Source organism: Cavia porcellus, unplaced genomic scaffold, assembly GCF_034190915.1.
Source record: "Cavia porcellus strain 051 isolate PalLab524CR breed Dunkin Hartley unplaced genomic scaffold, mCavPor4.1 scaffold_22, whole genome shotgun sequence".
In the NCBI taxonomy this organism is placed as follows: domain Eukaryota; kingdom Metazoa; phylum Chordata; class Mammalia; order Rodentia; family Caviidae; genus Cavia; species Cavia porcellus.
This window is the reverse complement of record NW_026947505.1, coordinates 31,673,185-31,693,981: the sequence shown is the minus strand read 5'-3', so window position 1 is coordinate 31,693,981 and position 20,797 is coordinate 31,673,185. Positions and strand designations below refer to the sequence as shown.

At 43.3% G+C, this 20,797-nt stretch overlaps 1 protein-coding gene across 1 annotated transcript; it reads left to right on the top strand.

The window, feature by feature from the left end:
• The first annotated feature begins 18,745 nt into the window (after window positions 1-18,745).
• Window positions 18,746-19,801, top strand: Olig3 (oligodendrocyte transcription factor 3). Its single transcript, XM_003468456.3, has one exon. It carries the CDS (start codon window positions 18,746-18,748, stop codon window positions 19,565-19,567), a length of 822 nt encoding a protein of 273 aa, XP_003468504.1. The 3' UTR covers window positions 19,568-19,801.
• The last annotated feature ends 996 nt before the right edge of the window (window positions 19,802-20,797 follow it).

Here is a 20,797-nt window from a genome sequence, read left to right as displayed (position 1 = left end):
ACTTACAATGTGTCTTTGGCTTCTATTTTTAAAAATCTTGACAAGGTGCAGCAGTCTGTAGGGATATTATTTGATTTCTTGGTTTGTCGGTGAGGATTTCCACTCCGCCCCCACCCCTCCTGTTTGAGTGAGAGCAGAAGTTCAGAAATCTGTAAACAGCCAGCCGCCTGATTTAAAGGAAACTCTGGAACATAATGAAGCCCTCTCTCTCCCTGTGGTCGGGGCCTGGCCTGCTGGGCTCAAGCCCTGAAAGCAGCCGCTGGGTGAATTTCCCAGCCTTTGGCGCCTGGCTGAGCCTGGAGTTTGCTCAAGGGCAGGGAGGCTGTGTGTAAGCAGGGCCCCAGCCGGTGGGTCTGGGCTCCTCCCAGGAGCTCAGGAAAGGTGACGGGGCTCCTTTAGGGCTTCTCTCGTCCCGGTGCCCCTCTTTTTCCTTGAGCCAACACAATAGTTTCTTCAGCAGGTCTCTCTGCCAGGGAGCGCTCCCTGTCACATCTCTCACACTGGGACATTTTTCCACATTTCCAGGATTATAGCCACTTTCACTTAGATCTATGTGTGCTGCCTCCACATACAAAGGAGCACTTGGGGACAGGATTAGTAGGATTAGAAGAGCTTCGCATATGTCCAGTTCAAGCAATTGGTATTCAAAGCTTTACACTTTCAAATGCCACCAAGAGAGAGAAAAGGAACGGGGAGCTTGCTTTGCATTTCAGCACCTTCAAGAGAGGAACAGTGCTTTTTATTGGTGTTTAAAGCCGCGGGGATAAACAGATTCCTCTTCTGGTTTAATCCAGTCCAACATACCACGGGGCCTCTAATCTGGGGAGCCAAACAGCACTGCTCCCAGGCTCTGAAATCGCAAACTTCTGCCTTGGGGTGGTTGCTAGTGTGCCAAAGGCCACACAACAGAGCCCATGTTTAGAGCAAGTTCCTTGCTTAGCTGTGGTTTACTATTTTATACGCAGGTATTCACGCCTCCGGGTCTCCAGGGCACACTGGGTTGAGCAGTGACCCGGCTCTGCGCTGGCTCGGAGCTGTGGCAGACATGGGATTTGCTTCTCTTCCCAGGTGGGAGGGCACTGCTGAGGGCTGGTGGGCAGCGGGAAGGGAGGTGAGTGAGGTGGACTTACACTGGAGAGCTGAAAAGCAGGTGCTGGAAGAGTGGAAGTGCTGGCCCCTGCCCAACCTTTCTGTTTTCAGACCATGGAATGACCCATCTTCTCTGTCTTTCCTAGTGCTATAAAGGCCTGTTTTCCTGAGGAACTGAATATCCACAGAAAACAACAGCTCTGATTCCAATTCTGCTAGGAAACATATAAGGGAAGTTCAATTCTAGACTATGTGATTTTTTTTCATTTTATTAGTAATAGGAAACTTTTGATAATAGTATCTATTTTGATAATACTTCAACATCTTTCTTAATGCTGTAAACTTTTTAAAAACTCATAATCTCTGGAATATTACTTTCAATATCAACATGGTGCTCAAATCGATATCCCTTTTCTCATGGAAAAATCTATTTTAATGTTCTTTTTATTGATAAGAAAAAGATTTACACAAGTTGTTGTCAGACCTAGGACCCTGTCCCCAAAATAGATGTTCACTTCAAGTGAGTTCCTTTACTTTATTTTCTCCTGATCTGAAATTTATCATGTATAAAATAAAGGGATTGAATTGAATAGCTGTAGCTTTGGGTCCTAGCACTGAACAATTTACAAACTGCTTTCACATACTGCTGTAAGTATGTTTCAGCTCAGGTGTTCTACAGATGTCTTCATAATCATTTTGAAAGACATTTATTTCTTTATGAACAGTCTCATTTCCACAAGAGAAAAAGCTACCTCCAAACAAATTAGCATAGCAGCACTAGACCAGGAACTTTTATGCAAAGGTATTTTATGAAAAGGCATCTTCTCTGCAAAATATGATCTCAAATGCCAAAACACTTGTGTTTGGAAATTATGATCATCTTTTTATATCTATTTTCTTCCTGTCATTCAGATTGAATAAATTGTTTTACCTTCAGGTTCACTGCTTCTTCTGTTTCTGAGATCTTGTGGTTCCTCCCACCCTGCCACTTTCAAGGCTGTAATTGCTCAGTGAAGCATTTTTTTTGGTGCTTACATTAAATCCTTGTCGGATAATTCTAGCATCTGTGCCATCCTGGTGTTGGCATCAGTTCAGGGCGTCTCCTGTTACAATCTTAGATTTTCCCAGCTCTTGGGAGGATGAGTGATTTTGATGTGTTTTGGATGCTTTGGACATTATGAAATTCTGGATCTTAAGTTTCTTTGGGAGCAGGTTTCTGTGGAAACAGTTCTGGCATGAGCAAGGAGAAAAGGCACCAATCATCCATGTGTGAGGTGTAGGTCCAGGCTTGTTCTTCCCTTACTCAGACTTTGTTGGCAATCTTTCTAGTTGTCCCAGAAGCCAAAATACAGGTTTTGGAGTCAGACAAAACTGATTTGAATGCTGGGCCCAACTGACTTCCTATGGGTTCCAGGATATGCTACATTAACTTGCTGAGCTTGTTTCCTTATTTCTAAAACACAGAAAGTAACCTACTCCAGGGAAGGACTGTTTCTGGGACTAGAAATATGACCTGTGATGAGGCTCATACAGCATAGTGGTTTCAACAAATGTAAAGTGCCTCGGTTATAAAGGAGGAGTTGGGTAGTGCAAAGGAGCACCTGTCAGTCACCTAGTGGAAAAAAAGTTCTGTTTTCTCTCACAGCTCTATCTTCTCATTAAAATTGTTTTCTAAAAATTATTACTATTAATGGGTTTTTTTTGGTACTGACAGTCGAACTTGTGCTTGCCAGGCAGGTGCATGTGCTGCTGAGCTATATCCCAGGCCCTAAAATGTATTTTATATGTGATACAAATATGTTTGTAAAAATCCCCTGGCTTTTTCCAGTGGGCCTTCCAGTTGGCTTGTTCTCACTTTTGTTTCCTTCTTAAAGTTTTCTAATGATTTCACACCATTGAATGCTTAAGAAACCGCTGAAAACAGTGTTTCATGTTGAAAATCTTCCTTTAGTATGTTTGTTTTTCTGTACTTCTTGTGGTTTTTACTAGTGAGTTATCCTCATCTTGCTTCTTAATAAGGCTTTCTATTGTTATTTTTAATTATGATGAACTCTACAAAATATCATATTAATCATTTTAAGTGCTCAGTTCCTTATTGTTAATTATATTCACATTGTTGTGTAACCAGTTCTCGAGTGCTTGGCTTACAACTGAAACTCTATACCCAGTTCCCAGCTTCCGTTTCTCTCTCTTCTGTGTACCTGGAAACCTCCACTCTGCTTTCTGTATCTGTGAATTTGTCTCCTCCGCATGTCTTGGCTATGTCATTTTTCATAATGTCCTCATAATGCACCTATGATGTAGCATGTGTTAGACTTTCTTGCCTTTTGAGAGCTGCGTATATACCCTCAGGTGTATGTGCTATGTTTTGTTTCTCTGTTCCTTTGTTGAAGAATACTTGGGTTACTTCTGCTTATTGCTTATTGAAGAGATACTTATCTCTTCAAGATCCTGCTTTCAGCTTATTGGGCAGCATAGTAAAAAACAAAGTCTCGATAATATTTTTAAATGTACACCCCTTATTTTGGCACAAAAACAAACCCAGTCTTCCTTTTTATGTAGTCACATACTCTTGTGTATTATAGCATCATGTTAACTTTCCATCATTGTGGCAAAAAACCTGAGATAACTGATTTAAAGGAGGATAGGATCAGTTTAGTTCAGTTTCAGAGGTTTTAGTCCAGTGTTGCTGGATCCTGTTGCTTTGGTGAAAGCATGTGGTGGATGAGACCTGTTTATGCCTGGATGCATGAAAGAAAAAGAGACAGAAAGGGGCTGAGGTCCCGTATCTCCTTCAGGGGCATAGCACCAAGGGACCTAGCTTCCTTCCACTAGGTCTCGCCTACTAAAGGCTCCACTAAAGGTTCCCAGTAGCACAATGAGCCAGGGATAAGACAGCTTCAGCACAAGAGCCATCACAAGATGGCAAATAAAAGTATTGGTTGTCACCTTGGTAGTTAGGAACAGCAATTAAAATGCCTATGGCTTCAAGTAACAGAACATCTTAGTAAGTGGATCTGACACTATAAGACATTTAGTAGATGCTAAGAAAGCACTGGTTAGGAAGTTGATCCTTCTGGGCTAGTGGCTTAGTTAGAACTTACTCTGTTTTTCTCTTCTGCTCTGCCAGCGAGTTGGCTTTTCATTCTTTTGCAAGCTCATGATCACAAAACGGCAGCTGCAATGCTAGGCATCCTTAGGAAAGAGTAACAGGGATTTCTCTTATTAGTGAAGAAAAGATCTTTCCCAGAAGCCTCCAGTGGTCTTCCTCTTCTTCCCAATAGCAAGAACGGGACTGCATGGTCACCTCTAAGTACGGAAAGTGAGTATCCCATGAAAAGAGGCTACTGTGTTTGAGCTCACTGTTTCAGTGTGAGCACATTGTGAACTATATAAAATTAGGAGTCTGTTTTCAAGGAGGAAGGCCTGAAATGACTCGGACAGGCAAGAGATAGTGTCTGTGTGCAGGCTCAGCCTGCTTAGCAGTTCATGCCTTTTCCGCATAGCAAGTCAGTGACTAGCCGTGCTCAGTGTGTGACCACTGGGACTCACTTCCTGAGCACAGTGTGCTTAAGATGATGACAATTCCTTTGCATTTCTTTGGTTCGTTTGCTTTCTTATAACCCTAAAAAGTCATGTACTAGTCACTTTTGCATTGCTGGGATGAAATACCTGATGTATGAAACTTAAAGGAGAAAAGATTCATTTTCATTCAGGTTCAGAAGTTTCAGCCCACGGTAAGCTGGCTCCAACGCAGAAATGCAGTATCACGACAGAGGAGTACAGTGGAGGAAAGCTGTGCAACTCATCGCGTCCAAAAAGCACGGAGAAGGAGAAGCTAGAGAGGGACCGCACAGAGGCCCTGTGGTCACACCTGTATGGCCCACCCAGACACACCCAATAGTTTGCTTTACTAATCTTTTGTCTCTCGAGACAATCAAGCCAACAATTGAGACTGACCATAACAAGTCCACTCCTTGTCAACTTGTTGCCCAAATTCATCTCCTGAAACTACATTTAATCTTGAAATAGAAACAAAGTTATAATTCTACCTAATATGATATGGCTATTCTGCATATAACCCAAAACACAATAATCCTTCCTCAAAGTCTCAAAGTTCCAGCATTGCTCAGAAATTTAAATCAGTCTTCTCAGAGATTCAAGGCAATTGTTCGCTGTGAACCCTGTAAAATTCAAAAAGCAAATTACATGTTCCCAGCATACAGTGTACAATAGTACAGGGTAAATATTATCATTTCAAAAGGGAACAATAGGAAGGTAGAAATGAATGCAATCAAAAGAAGTCTGAAACCCAATAGCACAAATATTAAATCATGTAGCTCCCTGTCTGACATCAAGGCACATGGTGATGAGATATGAGTGCCAGAGGACTTGGGTGACTATACTCCTTTGGTCCTGCAAATACAGCCCACATGACCTCTCTCTTGGGCTAACTCTGCTCACTGACTGAAGCTTTCCTCTACAAATATTCCATGTTCCTGATATCTACAGCTTCTGGAGTCTCCACTACAGCTTTGGCTTCATTCTCATATCTCTTTATGCATTGTTTCTCAAGGGCTTCTGACAGGGGCTCTGTCCCTGTTATACACTGTCTGACCTTTGAAATCTAGGTAGAAACTTCCATGACTCTATAGCTTTGGAATGCTATATACCTATGAAAATAGCATCATAGAGATAACACCAACATCTACAATCGGCTCACGTTGTAGCCTGGCCCCTCGGATCATGGCTGCAGTGGCCTCTGAGTGCATCGATGGCTGAATGCAGAGAAATACATTAGGCTCCTTTTTCAAAGTTTTGAAAGGAGTTTATGTTTTTATATCCCTCAGACTGAGGGGTGAGGTCTGGCCAGTTTCTAGATTGCCCTTTCTCATTGTTCTAGTGAAAAGTATTTGGCACCTTTTGAATCTTACTAATCTTTTCACCAGTTATTCCTTTGTTGTTACCAGACCTGCAATACAATTCTTTTATAGGCAAATTTAAAGCTTTTGAAACAGTCTCCCAATTTTCACTTTTAACCTGGCTAGCTAATAGTACCTATGCCACATCCTGAATAGAGAATTTCCTTGAAGTCTCCATGGCCAATTCAATTAGTTTACAACCTTCAAATTCAACTTTATATAGTCTTAGAACATGGACAAAGTATACACAAATTCTTTTCCAGAATGAAACACTCATGGCCTTTGGTCTAATTTCAATAGAAGCCTCATTCCCAGCTGAAACCTCATGAGAGCCTTTATTGTCCTCATTCCTATCAGCATTCCAGTCTTCTGAGCTCCCATCAGTATTTCCCATCAAGCTCTTACAGCATTGTAGTGTATCTCTCACCTGCTTCACCAAGCTTGTCCCACAAACCAATTTGAAAGGTTTCTGTGCAACCTGGTCAGCTTATAGTCACACCACTCCTGGCCCACTCCTGGCATCAGTTTCCTATACTGTTCACCTTTCTGTTGACAGGAATACCTAACCATACACAGAGGAGAAAAGATTTATTATTTTGGCTCATAGTTTCAGAGATTTCAGCCCATGGTCATCTGGGTCCAAGATGTCAACTCATGATATCTAAGGAAGCAAACAGTGGAAGATGAGGACCAGAGAAAAAGGTTCAGGGACCAGATATATTCCTTTGGGTCCTATCTCCATGACTCACCCAGAAGTTTGCTTTCCTAATCTCCTAGATATCTCTTAACCCAAACAAGATGAACTTAATGAGTTCATTTCTTCTCTCTCTTGAAATTTCCAGTATCTCAAGTTCCCATTCTCATTCTCAGCTATTACTTTACTTTTATTTGAGAAAATAAGATTTATAGAAGAAATCTTCCAGACGGACTTAATAGGATGTCCATCTTCCTTCCTGCATCTGTGTTCATGTATCCTGCCTTGTTCCTTGCTGTTGTTTCTGTGTTCCTATAAAAGGTCTGTCCCTTCTACTGTGCATATTATATCTTTCTCCTCCTACTCAGGATTATGGCTTCAGAAATTTTCACCTCCTTCCCCTGCACCATCGTTTCTTCTATCAGCGCAGGATCATTCTTTTTTAAGCATAAGAGTGAGTATGCTGTAATTTCTCCCATCTTTAAAAAAATTGCTTCAATAATTGTAAAAGCTGACAGAACTTTTATAGTTAGTTTCCACTTTTCTCCTTTTTTTTTTTGTTTTGTTTTAACTTACTCCAATCTGACTATTACCCTCACTACACCATCAAAACTGCTCATTCAGACCACCACTGATGTTCACATCGGTAAATCCACATTGTTAAATCTCAAGCCTTCATCTCACCAGAGCTGTCAAACAATTTGACACTGTCAATCGTTGGTTCTCTAAAATTTTGTCTCTACTTGGCTTCTGGGACACACTCATCTCCAGAATATTTTCTCACTTTAGTGGCTGCTCCTTCTCAGGCTTCTCTGTTGCTTCTTCTTTTGTTCCCTGTCTACAGGAAACATACTGAGGCTCAGTCCTTATTTGCTTTCAATCCTTGGTGATATAGCAGTTTATTTAACTTAGAGCTGTGGAGGTTCAAGGGCATGTGCTAACATCACCTCAGCCCTACTGGGGACCCTTTCAGCTACATCATGACATGGTACAGTAGATGGCAATTGTGACAACATATGTGGGAGCAAGTGATAATGTCCCCAAACAGCTAGGCGGAGCTGGGTCAGGCTTTTGTAACAATCCCTCAAGGCAAGAACTAATCAGGGTCCCATGAATACCTAATGCCTCTCCCAGGTACCCTCCAGTTGAGCTAAGAACTTGCCATTGTGTCCCACCTTTAAGGACTCCACCACCTCCCAGTACCACCTCCCTAGGAACCATGCTTCCAATACATGAGCTTTTAGAGGAACAAACAAAATCCCTGCACTCAGAAAACCCTGTTGGACCTTCCTGGATATGAATCTAGAATATGACCATCTCTCACTATCTCCCCCAAATAGTGGTACAACTCACCACCATCCTATGCCTGGATTTTTACAGTAGCCTTCTAATTGGTCTAGTTTTTTATGTTGTCTCTTTTCTCCATGCAACAGAATGAACCTTCTAAAATAAGAGCAGGTTCAAGCTGCTCCTCTGTTCAAACCCTCATGGTTTCTATGCTTACTTGGACTAAAAATGAAAGTTGTCACTTAAAAACAGAACTTGCAATTTCCCACAAAGATGTATACATTCTACATCTTCACGTGTCTCTCCAATTGGCAAGAGCCACTTCTCTTACACTGTCGTTTGTTACCATCTTCCCTTTACGTAAACCACATTGGCTTCCTTGTCAACTGTCAGTCACCCCATCCTCATTGCTCTGGGCTGTGCTGTTTAACAGCATTAGCTACCAAGGTGGAACATGACACAAGAAGAAATAATATTATTTCTAATTAACTGGAAGCTGAGCCTACCATCTGTCCCTTTTGGTTTTTTCACACTATTCAACCACAGAGAGGGATAAAAGTAGGTTACTATGTTGACTGAAATTGTGTTTAGCGTGATCATCAAGAGGATATAGTTTTTGCTGCAACATAATAGGGAAAGAAAACAATTTGTCTAAAATTGAGGTGGTCCCTGGGCTATATAGCACTGATTACATAGTAATAGTAAAAGTTTGAGGAAGATTATGGAACATTTTACGTGTAGGACTATCAAGCGAAGTCAGTTGGTTCACTTCAGCAAGTGACAAATCCTGGCCAGATCAGACACTGGTAAAGGACCAAAAACTAAAAAAGACAGTGGTGAAAAGAAACCTAAAGCTTCCTATTCATTAGTAATGACCTCAATTCTTCTCTGTTTATGATATATATATATATATATATATATATATATATATATATATTCTATATGACTATACAACTATAAACAGTTTTCTAGTTTCTCTTTCACTTCTCTCTTACTATACCATATAAATTGTCTTAGCATATTTACAAGTTTCTTTTTCTTTCTTTCTTTTTTTTTTTTTTTTTGGTCTTTTTTGTTTTTTATCGGTACCAGGGATCGAACTCACGACTGCCTGCTTGCAAGGCAGGCGCTTATGCTGCTGAGCTAAATTTCCAGCCCCTGTCTTAGCATATTTAAATGAATAATTGAACCTCTACACTAGAGTGGGGAGGGGATATAAAAAGAAGTAAGATATGTTATATACCAATTCCAGTCAAGGAATGTAACCATTACACACAGTAAAGAGGTATCAAAAAATAAAGACAATAACTACAACAGCAGCAGCTGAGTGCAGGCGTGGAGAGAATCTACCCTATTCCATTTGATTTTGAGTCACCAGACCTGAACTAAATTAACCTCTTTTCTTTGTAAGTAGCCTGTGTTGGGTGTTTCATTATAGTAACAAACACTGACTAAAACATCATACAAAAAGCGGAACATTGACATCTGTCTTGCAATATGATGTTCCCATACTCTTCTCTCCCTTATCTGAAGTATAAACTACCATAAATCTTAGTTGACCTTTCTTTTCTTTTTTAAGCATAGTATTTTATGTTCCTAGTAAGTATACTATTTTAGTTTCTAGTATCTTTACAAAATTGTAATCATTTTCCATGTAATCTTTTGGGATTATCATTGTTCTTAATTTTGTGTTGATTTGATTTCTCCCGTTTTTTGCATGTAGCTTGAGTTCACTGGTTTAAGCTATTGAATAATTCTCTGCATATCCCCCAATTTATTTATTTGTTTTCCTGTTAAGAATGATTTGCTATTGTGAACAATGTTATTATGAACATTCTTTTGCAGTATTTGGCTTCAGATGTATAAGTCCAAGAGTTTGGGGTAGAGACATGTCTACCCCATTTAGGAGTAGAATTCCTGGGTCATAGATTTCATGAATGTGTAACTTTATCATATAATGTCAAACAAGATAATGTTTCCCAGTGGCTGTATCAGTTTACATTTCCACCAAAATATGTATGTCGTGCTATTGAACTATAGTGCTCTCAATATTAATATTGTAAACTTCTTAATATTTTCTATTTGAGTAGATATAATTTTATCACCTAGCCATCTTTGTGTTTTCTTGTTTAACGAGGTTTGAAATCTTATCAGATGTATATTAGTATAACGTATTTCCTTTTCTGAGGTTTTTCTGTTTGTCTTTTTTCTATTGTCCTTTTCATATTGATTTGTTAAAATTCTTTATATATGTATGATACTTGTTTTTATTGTTTCTTTATGTTTCAAAGACCTTTGTGCAGTTGAAAACCACATTTCATATTTTTCCAGTGAGTTTTGATGAAAAATTCATTTTAATGTTGTAATATTTGTCAACCTTGCTCTTTTGTAGTTGTTTTTATCTTAAGACATGCATTTTTACTTCAAAATCATAAATTAAACATTTTTGATGCTTGAAGTATTACTTTTGAAATTTCAGTGTGAACCATCTGGATTTTAAATATTCCTGCCGATTACTCCCAATGGCATATATTATCCAGAGCAACATTACTTTTTCATTGCTCAGATGACAACACAAGGACCAGAAATGTAGGAAACTGAAGTCCACATAGCCGGCAGGCAGTAACTCCTGCCCAGGAAATCTCCTAGGTTCTAAGTTTGTCTTGGATGATACCTATCTTTGCCTTTCATGCCTCAAGAAGGAGAGTCCCACCAGCAGGAAAGTGGCATTGCTATCTTTCCAACATGAATAAAAAAAGAAAAAAAAAACATAATTTGTCTCTTTTCAAGACTTCATCTTGTTTATGACCCATTGTATTTTCAAATGTTGGCCAGAAAACAAAAACCTACAACAGATTTGTGCACTGTATTAATTTTGTTTCCATTGCATTGCTCTTTCTCAGACAGCCAGAGGAGGAGCGCTACAGAACGTGGAGAGGAGCCAAGTCCTTGCCGTAGTCTACACTGAGTTTCACACAGATTTTTGACTTTAAGATGCAGATGTTCTTTTGGTTTTTAGTTTCTATTAAGTAGTTAAAACTCTGAAGTTTAATTACCTATGGACTGTTGACACACATCTTTTATGCCTTACATGTCTCTTTTTCTATTGGGTGTCTGTTCTTGGTATTATTTTCCCCAGAGGCTTTATTTCCAATTTGTTTATTTGTTTTTTGAATCAAGTTTTCACTAAATTGCTAAATTGTCCAGGTTAGGTTTCTGTTGTGATCCTCCTGCCTCAGCCATCCAGAGTCCCGGGATTATAGGCATGTACCACAAAACCTGGCTCAGTATTTCTTATTTCCTATTATTATTTCAATTAATAAATCTAATGAACAAAAGAGCTATTATCCCTTGCTTTATTTTCACAGGAAGTAAAATTTTGATAGGGATGAAGAGAGAGAGCAATTTTAGCTCACATACTTGAAAATTATATACATAAATATACCTGAGTTCCTTTTATGTACATAGATCACTTGAAAAAAAGTTTTTCCCAGAGAAAAATAACTTTAACTCTGGAAAGAATTTAAAAATAGGCTTAAAAGTCCATGTCCACAAAGAATTATCTTTTTCTGACTACAAATTTTGAGTATTGTACTCTTATGAAAGTAAATGCATTGTTGCATGCTAAGTAATTTTTTGGCCACCTGAATTGCCCCTTCAGGGTAAGGCCAAAACTTTTTCGAGTGATAGAAAAAATTAAGAACTTAATTTGAGAGCACTGTCTAGGCTATTTATGGTATTGACTTTTAAAATTATATTTCTTTGCAGGGTTTCAAGCTTCTGTGTCTTAAGTGTCCCACTTTGCTTCTCCAGCAGTTTCTGAAGCCCTTCGGTCCTCATCAGAAGGACCCTCCAGAAGGATGATTCTGTGTCTTCTGTCTCCTAGTTCATTGCAGGCAATCTGACTAGTCCAGCACATTCAGGATGTGTGAATGGTGAAGGTGAATGCCAGAGTCCGGAAGGCGCCGGAGCAAGAGCGGCAACCTAGCACATCTTGCCTGTGGCAAACAGCCACAAATAGGTTCTATATCAAAATATTAGAGCCAATATTGTACTTTCAATAAATTATAACATGAGCATATATTCCGGGAGCTCTTTCATGCAAACAACTCCATAAAATGCACTTGAGGGTAAGATTAAATTTATGTCTGATGAACTAATTATATGAACATAGTGTTTTTTGTACCCTCCTGTTATTTATCTAAAAATCTACTTAAGTTTATTACCTGTGCTGTGGTTTACAAAAATGCTAGAGCTGTTTTAAAGTACTAATTGGAATATTTCCGTAGACATAATCAAACATTTTGCTATTTCTTAGTCTTGAGATGTAAGGATAATCAAGGTTGGTAGAAAAAACTGAGAATCTGGAAAATTAATCCGCTTTCTTTCATTGACATCTTAATGATATCAGTTTATGAGATAATGATAATAGTTACATTATCTTTTTTATGTAATAAAATTAATGTACCTCAGACTGATAAGAGGTTTTCATTACTCACTCTTACTAATACTGCCAAGAATATAATTTCAATTGTTAAATGGGAAAATCAGACTGGTCTTTTAAGTAAAACACACAGTGATAAATATCTAAGTGACATTTAAATGATAATTTGTTTTTGTTTTGCTGCTTCTCTTCCCACACCCCTTCTAACTCAGGAAAGAAAGCAACGACACATTTTAAGACTTGAATTAACTGAAACATTACTTTAATTTTATTATACATTATAATATAATACGAAAGTGAAAGTTCAGCCAAAGCTGTAATCAGTGAGAGCTTGGGTATACGTACTCTAATTGAAGCTGTGGTTGTAATGCAAACAGAAGATCTATCAACAGAAAAATTCAGAGAACTAATGAGAAAAGACCATTTGTTATATTTCTACTTGGTAAAAGTGATAAAGCAGGTTGCACATTATCCAAACCATAAAGTATGTACGAGCCTTTGATTAACTTTTCAAGATTCAGAAGCAGTATCCTAAATAACTTCTCAAAATAATGTCTGTGAATCTATATTTGTTAGGAGTCGATGTGAGAATATTTCAAATTGAAGTCCATTTCCACACAACTACATCTGAAAAATTTTATTTTAACTTAAAGCTAAAAGACTTCACATAAATGTAATCATCCAGCTGACTTTATGTAAATATACATGTAAGCTTCAGAACTTAGGGTGCCTATACCAAACGGTCAGTGTAATTACACTGCTAACATAAATGTAAATATCTCTTCAATCAACTTCTACTTTATACATGAATTCTTATATTTTAATTTCTTTATAGTATCTGTATTTTTATATTTCATGTCTAGACACGAATGTTACTGAACACAAAATTTTAAAATATGTGATACATAACATAACCATGTGTAAATAAAATTAAATTCCTTCAGCACTTTAGCAAGAATACAGAAATACACACTCAGTGTAATTATCTAACAGGATACACTAAGGAGATAATCTGATTTCCAGAACTGAACAGCAAAATTTAACATTCTTTGCTGCTTTTATACTGATATCAAATTTATACTGTGGCTCTATCAATTCATAAGAAAGTAGATTAATAACAATGAAATGTTGTTTAAAAATCACCTACTTAGTAGTTTTTAAAGTATCAACATGAATAAAGCCCCAAATCCAAAATATCAGGGCACATAACCAAGAATGTGTGTAAGTATGCAAATTTTAATGTAACTCATCCATGTATGTGATTGATCACCAGTGATATTTAAATCAACCCAAACTTTTCAGTCTTGAGGAAAACTATGTTTAGGCTTTCCATATTTATATGCTTTCTATAGAAGGAAAACTCAGTCAAGGCTTTGGCGATTGAGCAGATGTTGCTAGGAAGAAAAAGAAAGAAAGAGAAACATGTTCCATATTGAGTGAAATCCTATAAATGAAGTCCTGAAGTTCATATCTCTTTTGACTTCAATGAGTCTTTAAATAACTACAATGAATCTGTAAGTTTCAGCTAACCTTGCTGTTCATTAAAATCAAGCTTCCAGGTCTGCCAGTGTATTAACTTGTCTATATATTCACATAATTAGCACCTCATCATTTTGGGCTATTCTGGGGCTTCTTGGCATCCTCCCGCCTCACATCCAACATTGCGGAGAGTAGTTATTACTGTCTCATAAAATTTTGCTGTCCTTTACCTTCTGCTGTTTTGTCTATGGGATTCCCATTTTAACGAAGAAGAGAGAAAAAAACCGAGCAAAAATCAGCAAGTTTTCAAGATTTTATTTAAAATATAAGGAAGCCCAAAAAGTGGAAAGGCTTCAGCCAATCTGTCCAGATTAGACCCTTGTAGCACCTATCTAATTGCAGGAATTTTGATCTGGGAACTCAGAATTTGAGGGGACTCAAGAGATTGACGCAGTAAAAGATAATTCCAGCTTGACTGTGGTTTACGTTGATTTTAGTTATTTAAAAAGTTGTCATTTCCTCTCTGAGTTGTCATTTCCTCTCTCTCGTTGTGGAATTTCTGCTTTATTCCGTTACGGAAAACTCTACGTGGAAGTCCTACTTGTGGTCAACTAAAACTGCTTTGAGGTCGTCCCTTGACTGAAGAGGACCAGAAGAGAAGTGACTGTTCTTTTTGTTTTTGTTTCCGTGGAAGGAGATCAGGTTTGTGAGCTCGTTTGCACAGCCTCCAGCTTTTCGGTTTTGGTGAAAAGTTTTTGCTTGAGGTTTGAGCGGCGAAGGGAACCCGGACGTCGCAGACTGAGTCCTGCTGCTCAGAGCAGCCTGCCCGCAGGTCAGCCCTGGCGACATTCGCTGCTGGACTCCTGCGAGGGGTGGGCCGGGGTGGGGGCTCCCTCCTGAGCCAAAATCACCGCAGTCCCGGGCAGAGCCAACAGACGAAACTCGGTTCTGGAGCTGCCGAGCGGTGGGCATCGGGCACCGAGCTGCACGCCTTGGTCACTGGGCATTGGGTAAGGGACCGTCTCCGTACTGGGGGGCAGAGGGAGGTGGGGGAAGAGCGGAACAGCCTTCGGAGCTCGCGGTCCCCCGGGAGCGAGCCGTCGCCGCCCAACCTGAGGCTCCAGGGCCGGGGCGCTGCGCCTGGTCGCGAGGAGACCTTTGCGCGACTCCCCGACTCGGCGCCCTTGCGGACCCGCTGCTTTCACGTGTGCAAAGAAGGTTAGGAAACTCCCGGGCTCTGCCAAAACCAGTACAGGCTGAGCAGGAAGCAGCAGACCCGCCGGGGGCTACACCTGTTGCGGGAGAACGGCCCCAAGCTGCGCGCCTCCGCCCTCCGCAGCGGCCGGGGCGCGGGGTGTGGCCCGGAGAGCGCAGCAGCCCCGCCGCCGCCGCCAGCCAAAGCCCCAGGTCTGGCTCTCCAAGGTCAAGGCGCTGGTCGAGCTGAGGCCTCTGCGAACTGCTGCATGTAGCCTTGGCCCTATAGTGGCTCCTTCAACCTCCCCATTCAGTACTTGGCCACGTTGGCGAGGGTAAAGACACCCCAGAAAGAAATCCTAGGGCTTGCCCTGGAGCCTCAGGCTTGCCGCTTCTTGTATTCGCATTTTCTGCGTAGGCTCTGAGCTGCGATGGCCAGTGAATCCCCAGAGTCGAAAGAGCACACCAAAGGCCAGCTGCCTGTGGCGCCTCTGCCCTTTTCCTTGGAGAGGATCAGCCCATTTTACAGAGAGCAAAGTTGTGGCGCCTTCACTCCCTCATCCCTTCCAGTTGTTAGTCCCTCCAAAGGATGGGGATTGGGACACATGGAAACTGTCCTATCAGGAGACCCTGGAACTCCTTTGATGAAAGTTCTCATCAAAAGTGTTTATCTGGCTGGGGCGCTGAACCTCTAGTTTCCCCATGATCACACCTTGCGGCCCTTCGGGAAAGCAGAAGGCACCACAAGCAGAGGGTGTGTGGCATCAGAGTCAGGGCTCAAGAAGTCCCATTTCAGGTGCCCTATATTTCTGGAGCTTAAAAAGGTGAGTGAGTGTGTGTGTGTGTGTGTGTGTGTGTGTGTGTGTGTCCCAAATCAGGCAAACTTCCGGGCCTACTGCAGCCCCCATCCAAGCTGCCTCAGCCCTATTCCAAGCTGCTGGTCGAAGGCTGGCGATCCACTCCAGGCAGACTGGTCAGGCCAGGCCAAAGAGGCTTCTGGCTGGACTGGCAGAACCTGGCCAGGTCTTTCCAGTCTTTCCAGAGAGTGGTTCTGCTTTTCTTTCTGACATCTGTTGTACTCCTTCTTGAGTACCTTAAAGATGCGTTAAACTTTATTGCGCATTGTCCAGCTGAGAAAATTGCAATGTTTACATAAAGGCCGATAGACCTTGCAGCCCTGTAAGTTTTCTACCCCTTTCTTTTGAAACCCATTTACTCTAACTCCAGTTTGCTACTTAAAAATCAGGTGCAGCATTTTCAGTTTGAGCATAAAGAAGACCCAAGGTTTATGAAGCTGACCCAGGAGGACTGCGGGGCCCAGTGCTCAGGGAGCCCCTCTTTGCCACCGACCCCTTTTTTCCAGTAGAGAGCTCTTCCTGCTCCATACAGTCACAAGTCACTTGACCATCTGGAAGTCAAGAAGGGCTGAACTCCGACCACCTGCCCTCTCGGGTTTCCGCTAGTCACCTGGAGTGTAGAAGCTCTGCGACCTTTTCTCTTACATGAGCGGCTTGAGATGTCATTATCTTAGCTAACATGGGCGGATCTGGTGAAATTTTTTTTAAAAATCCTTTTGTTAGGAATTAGGTGTGCATTTGATCATCATCTTTCCAAACCCAATCAGATTTCTTGGGTTCTTCTTTTTAAGAACTTTTTTCCCACTGAGATGGATGTGGTGGGAGGCTTCGAGGGTACTACTGTCCTGAACCTGACGACGAGCTGAGGGCCATTTTCTGTCTTTTACACTGATATGAAATTCTAGCAAAAGCATCCATCCGACTTCTCCCCAGCTGGTGCTAAGGCCAGGGCTGCTCTCACTGCATGAGTGACCGTCAGAGCGCACAGCTTCTCAGAGTATGCAAACTCAGGACCTGAGTACATATCCTTCCCGTGCGGACCGCTCCACTGGCGTCCATGGAAACTGGGGCTTCCCCTCCGTTGCCTCGGGACGCTGGGGCGCAGAGGTTCCAACAGCCCGAGGGTCCCGGACAGGTTCAGTTTTGCACTTTTCATGGGGACATTGTACCGTAACCCAGCGCCTGACCCTGGTTCCTGCACGCTGGGAGTCTGTCGATGCACAGGTCCTTCTAGAAGACACCGTTGGTGTTGCTTGTCTTCCAGCAATTTCTGTCTTTCCGCCTTTCGGGTTGCGCATCTAGATGGTCAAAAACACAGCAAGGGGGAAGGAAAACCGGCGCCCAACTCTGAGCTTGCAAAGAGCGCTCGGAACTCCAGGCTTCTCCTTTATCAGCCATCGCTCTGCTCTGGACTGCAGTGCCCACGCGCGCACGCTGACGGGGCTCTCCGGCTCCTTCCGCTGTTCGCCGCGCGCCCACAAATTAAGTAGCTTACTTTGCATTCGACCCGGACCTCTGCTTTCTGCCGCCGGCAGCCTGGGGCGGCCCCGGCCGGATGGACCTCCTCACGCGGCCGGCTGCGCTCAGCCACGGAAGCTCTCAGCACCGCGACCTGATGTGGCCCTGCCGAGTCGCTCCAGCGTCTTCCAGGAGCGCTAGGGATGCGAAGCCTAAGCCAAGACAAAACTCTCTCCTCCGGCTCTGGGAAATCTTTCCAGTCCTTAACTCCCTACCAATTTGTAATACTGGCTTTCCCACCTCCCGCCCTCGCAGATCTAAGAAGTTAGAGAATTGCACAAAACTGAAATTTTTTCAACGACCTATTTAAAAAAAAAAAAAAAAAAACGAAAGAGAAGACAAAATGAGAGACCCCTCGCTTCAAAGTAACCGGGGGAAACCCATTACCAAATATGGACATGCCTTTGCAACCGCCTTAGAAGGGCCCAATAAACAAAATTAACATTGTTAGCAGAATGTCCTTGTTTAGCAAAGGAGAATCAATGAAGAAAAACATCAGACAGCGAGCCTGGGGTACGCAGTCCTTCCTCTCCTCTAGCCCCCGCTGATCGCACCTGCCCCCCACTTCCGAACCTCTCTCCTTCAGACCGGTCCTTTTGGCCCACATTTCCCTAACCTTGGGAACCGCTCTGAAGGGAAGGAGAGAACGTTTTTATTCCTCTCTCCAAACCCACAGGAACCTGCACCAAGCGTCTGGCCTGCTTCTCTCCTCTCCTCTTAATTCCTAATGTGTAAGATTTGGTTAGGGAAATTGGGAAGGGGGTGGGGTGTGGAAGAGAGTTTAAAAAAAAAAATCAGGAAGGCGTGAGCCGGAGCGGTGAGTGTGTCAATCAGAGGGTTTTGTGCCTGGGGGCTCCTAGCGGTTCGAAGCAGAGGTGTCCCAGGGCAGCCCCACAATGAATATGAATAGGAATCCTTGCTAACTGGGACAGCAAAGCGCACCGCCCTGAATGATGGCACGTCATCCTAACCAGCTCAGGATAGATAGGAGGGCTCCTTTTGTCTCTTTTTTTCAGCCGCAGCTCTATAAAAGCCCCTCTTTTTCTGCGTGAGGTTAGTTCAAGCACAAACGAACTAGCTGTCCAGGAGGCAGCCTGACCGGAGAGAGGCGGAGCAGGACAGTGCGGCCCTGGGCTTTTCTTCTCACGTCTCGAAACGGAGCAGTGGGTTGCTGGGCAGTGCAATTTTTTTTAACTCAAGATTCTCTTTAATTTCCCGCCTAAAGCCTCCCCCCACGGTAGGGCCGCATCCCTGTAATAAAATGAATTCTGATTCGAGCTCTGTCTCCAGCAGAGCCTCATCTCCAGACATGGATGAGATGTACCTGAGGGACCACCACCGCCACCACCACCACCACCAAGAGAGCCGTCTCAACTCGGTCTCGTCCACCCAGGGCGACATGGTGCAGAAGATGCCTGGGGAAAGCCTCTCGCGGGTCGGCGCCAAGGCCGCGGGAGAGAGCAGCAAGTACAAAATCAAGAAGCAGCTGTCGGAGCAGGACCTACAGCAGCTGCGGCTGAAGATCAACGGACGCGAGCGCAAGCGGATGCACGACTTGAACCTCGCCATGGACGGGCTGCGCGAGGTCATGCCGTACGCGCACGGGCCCTCGGTGCGCAAGCTCTCCAAGATCGCCACGCTTCTGCTGGCCAGAAACTACATCCTCATGCTCACCAGCTCCCTGGAGGAGATGAAGAGGTTGGTTGGAGAAATCTACGGAGGCCACCACTCGGCCTTCCACTGCGGCACCGTAGGACACTCGGCCGGCCACCCGGCCCACGCGGCCAACGCCGCGGTGCACCCGGTGCACCCCATCCTGAGCGGCGCGCTGTCGTCCGGCAACGCCTCGTCCCCGCTGTCTGCCGCCTCCCTGCCGGCCATCGGCTCCATTCGGCCGCCCCACTCGCTGCTCAAAGCGCCCTCCACGCCGTCCGCGCTGCAGCTGGGCGGCGGCTTCCAGCACTGGGCCGGGCTGCCCTGCCCGTGCACCATCTGCCAGATGCCGCCGCCGCCGCACCTGTCCGCCCTCTCCACCGCCAACATGGCCCGGCTCTCGGCCGAGTCCAAGGACTTGCTCAAGTGAGCAGCGGCCGCCTGGGCTGCGGAGGATGAGGGCAGAGCGGCGGGAGGGGCTCCGGGCTGGGCCGGTCAAGGGAGGCTGGGCCTCGGCCTGTGGGCTGCGGGGTCCGCGAGGCCTTGCACACTGCACCCCCGGGTGGGGGGAAAGGACCAAAACCAAACCGCAAATTCTAGGTGGTAGCGAAGGGGACTCGGACCAGACGTCGTGTTTTGCATGCATGCTGCTTTTCCCCGTGTCGCGCCAGTATTTCTCACTGCCATAAGCTCTTGTCACAAACCGCATTTGTTGTATAAAGATGGGATCGGTGTAGTTAAAAACTTGAGGAGCTTTGAGTTGTCTTTCTCCGGCTCTGTGTTCTCACCTCGGAAAACGGTGGCCATGCCTTTTGTGCAAAACAGATGTAAATATTTCCTTGAGATGGATGCAAATTATGATTGTCTCTGTCCATGCCATGGTTTTTCTAGAGACAATGGAGAGATGAGAGAGACAGAGAGAGAGAGAGAGAGATTGAGGAGAGAGGGAGAAAGAGAGAGGAAATGAGTATGAATCTCAAGACTCAAGTTTTGAATCTCAACTCTGGTCCAGGGCATGACACCCCTTCTGTGGGTTTTCCTTTCTACGCAGTGTAGGTCAAAAGAATGCATGCAGGCTCTAAATGAATCTTGTCTAACCATGTTGTGCGGGCTGCCGTGCCATTTTCCTTGTAACAAGGATTTATTCGTGAATTCTCTGAAGTACTCCATGTATCTGTCTGTGGTTGTATGAAATGAACAGGGGCAGAGTGCAAAGACCCACACTCACACTGGCTTCTTCCCCTACCCCATGCCCTGCCAAGCTCACTCCAAACCTTCCTGGCTGTTCTGGGGGCCTGCGATTGCCAGAGCTCGGGCTCCAACCAGTACCTTGCCCCATCCCCCTTGCTCAGTTATTCTGCATGAGGGGTTCCTGGCTCTCTCTGTTATCAGCTTTGAAAATTCACTGTGGTTTGGGGAGGGGGGGCTGTTTTTATTTTCCTGAACATTTGCTTGAAATATTTTGTTAGGGCCTCAAAGACAATACCTGTCTTTATTTTTTATATATTCTTGATAACTATGATATATTTATTAATAACCAGTGTTTCTGGATGAGATTTCAAATAAAAAAGAACCTTTAAATCCTGTTTTTGCCTTTGCCTTAAGATCTTAGACTGTGGAGGTAATGGAATAGGAAACTTGTGGACCCTGTTGTGAGGTG

Excerpts from the sequence above, each read along its gene's own strand:
- Olig3 (XM_003468456.3), top strand. The coding sequence starts at position 18,746 with ATGAATTCTGATTCGAGCTCTGTCTCCAGCAGAGCCTCATCTCCAGAC.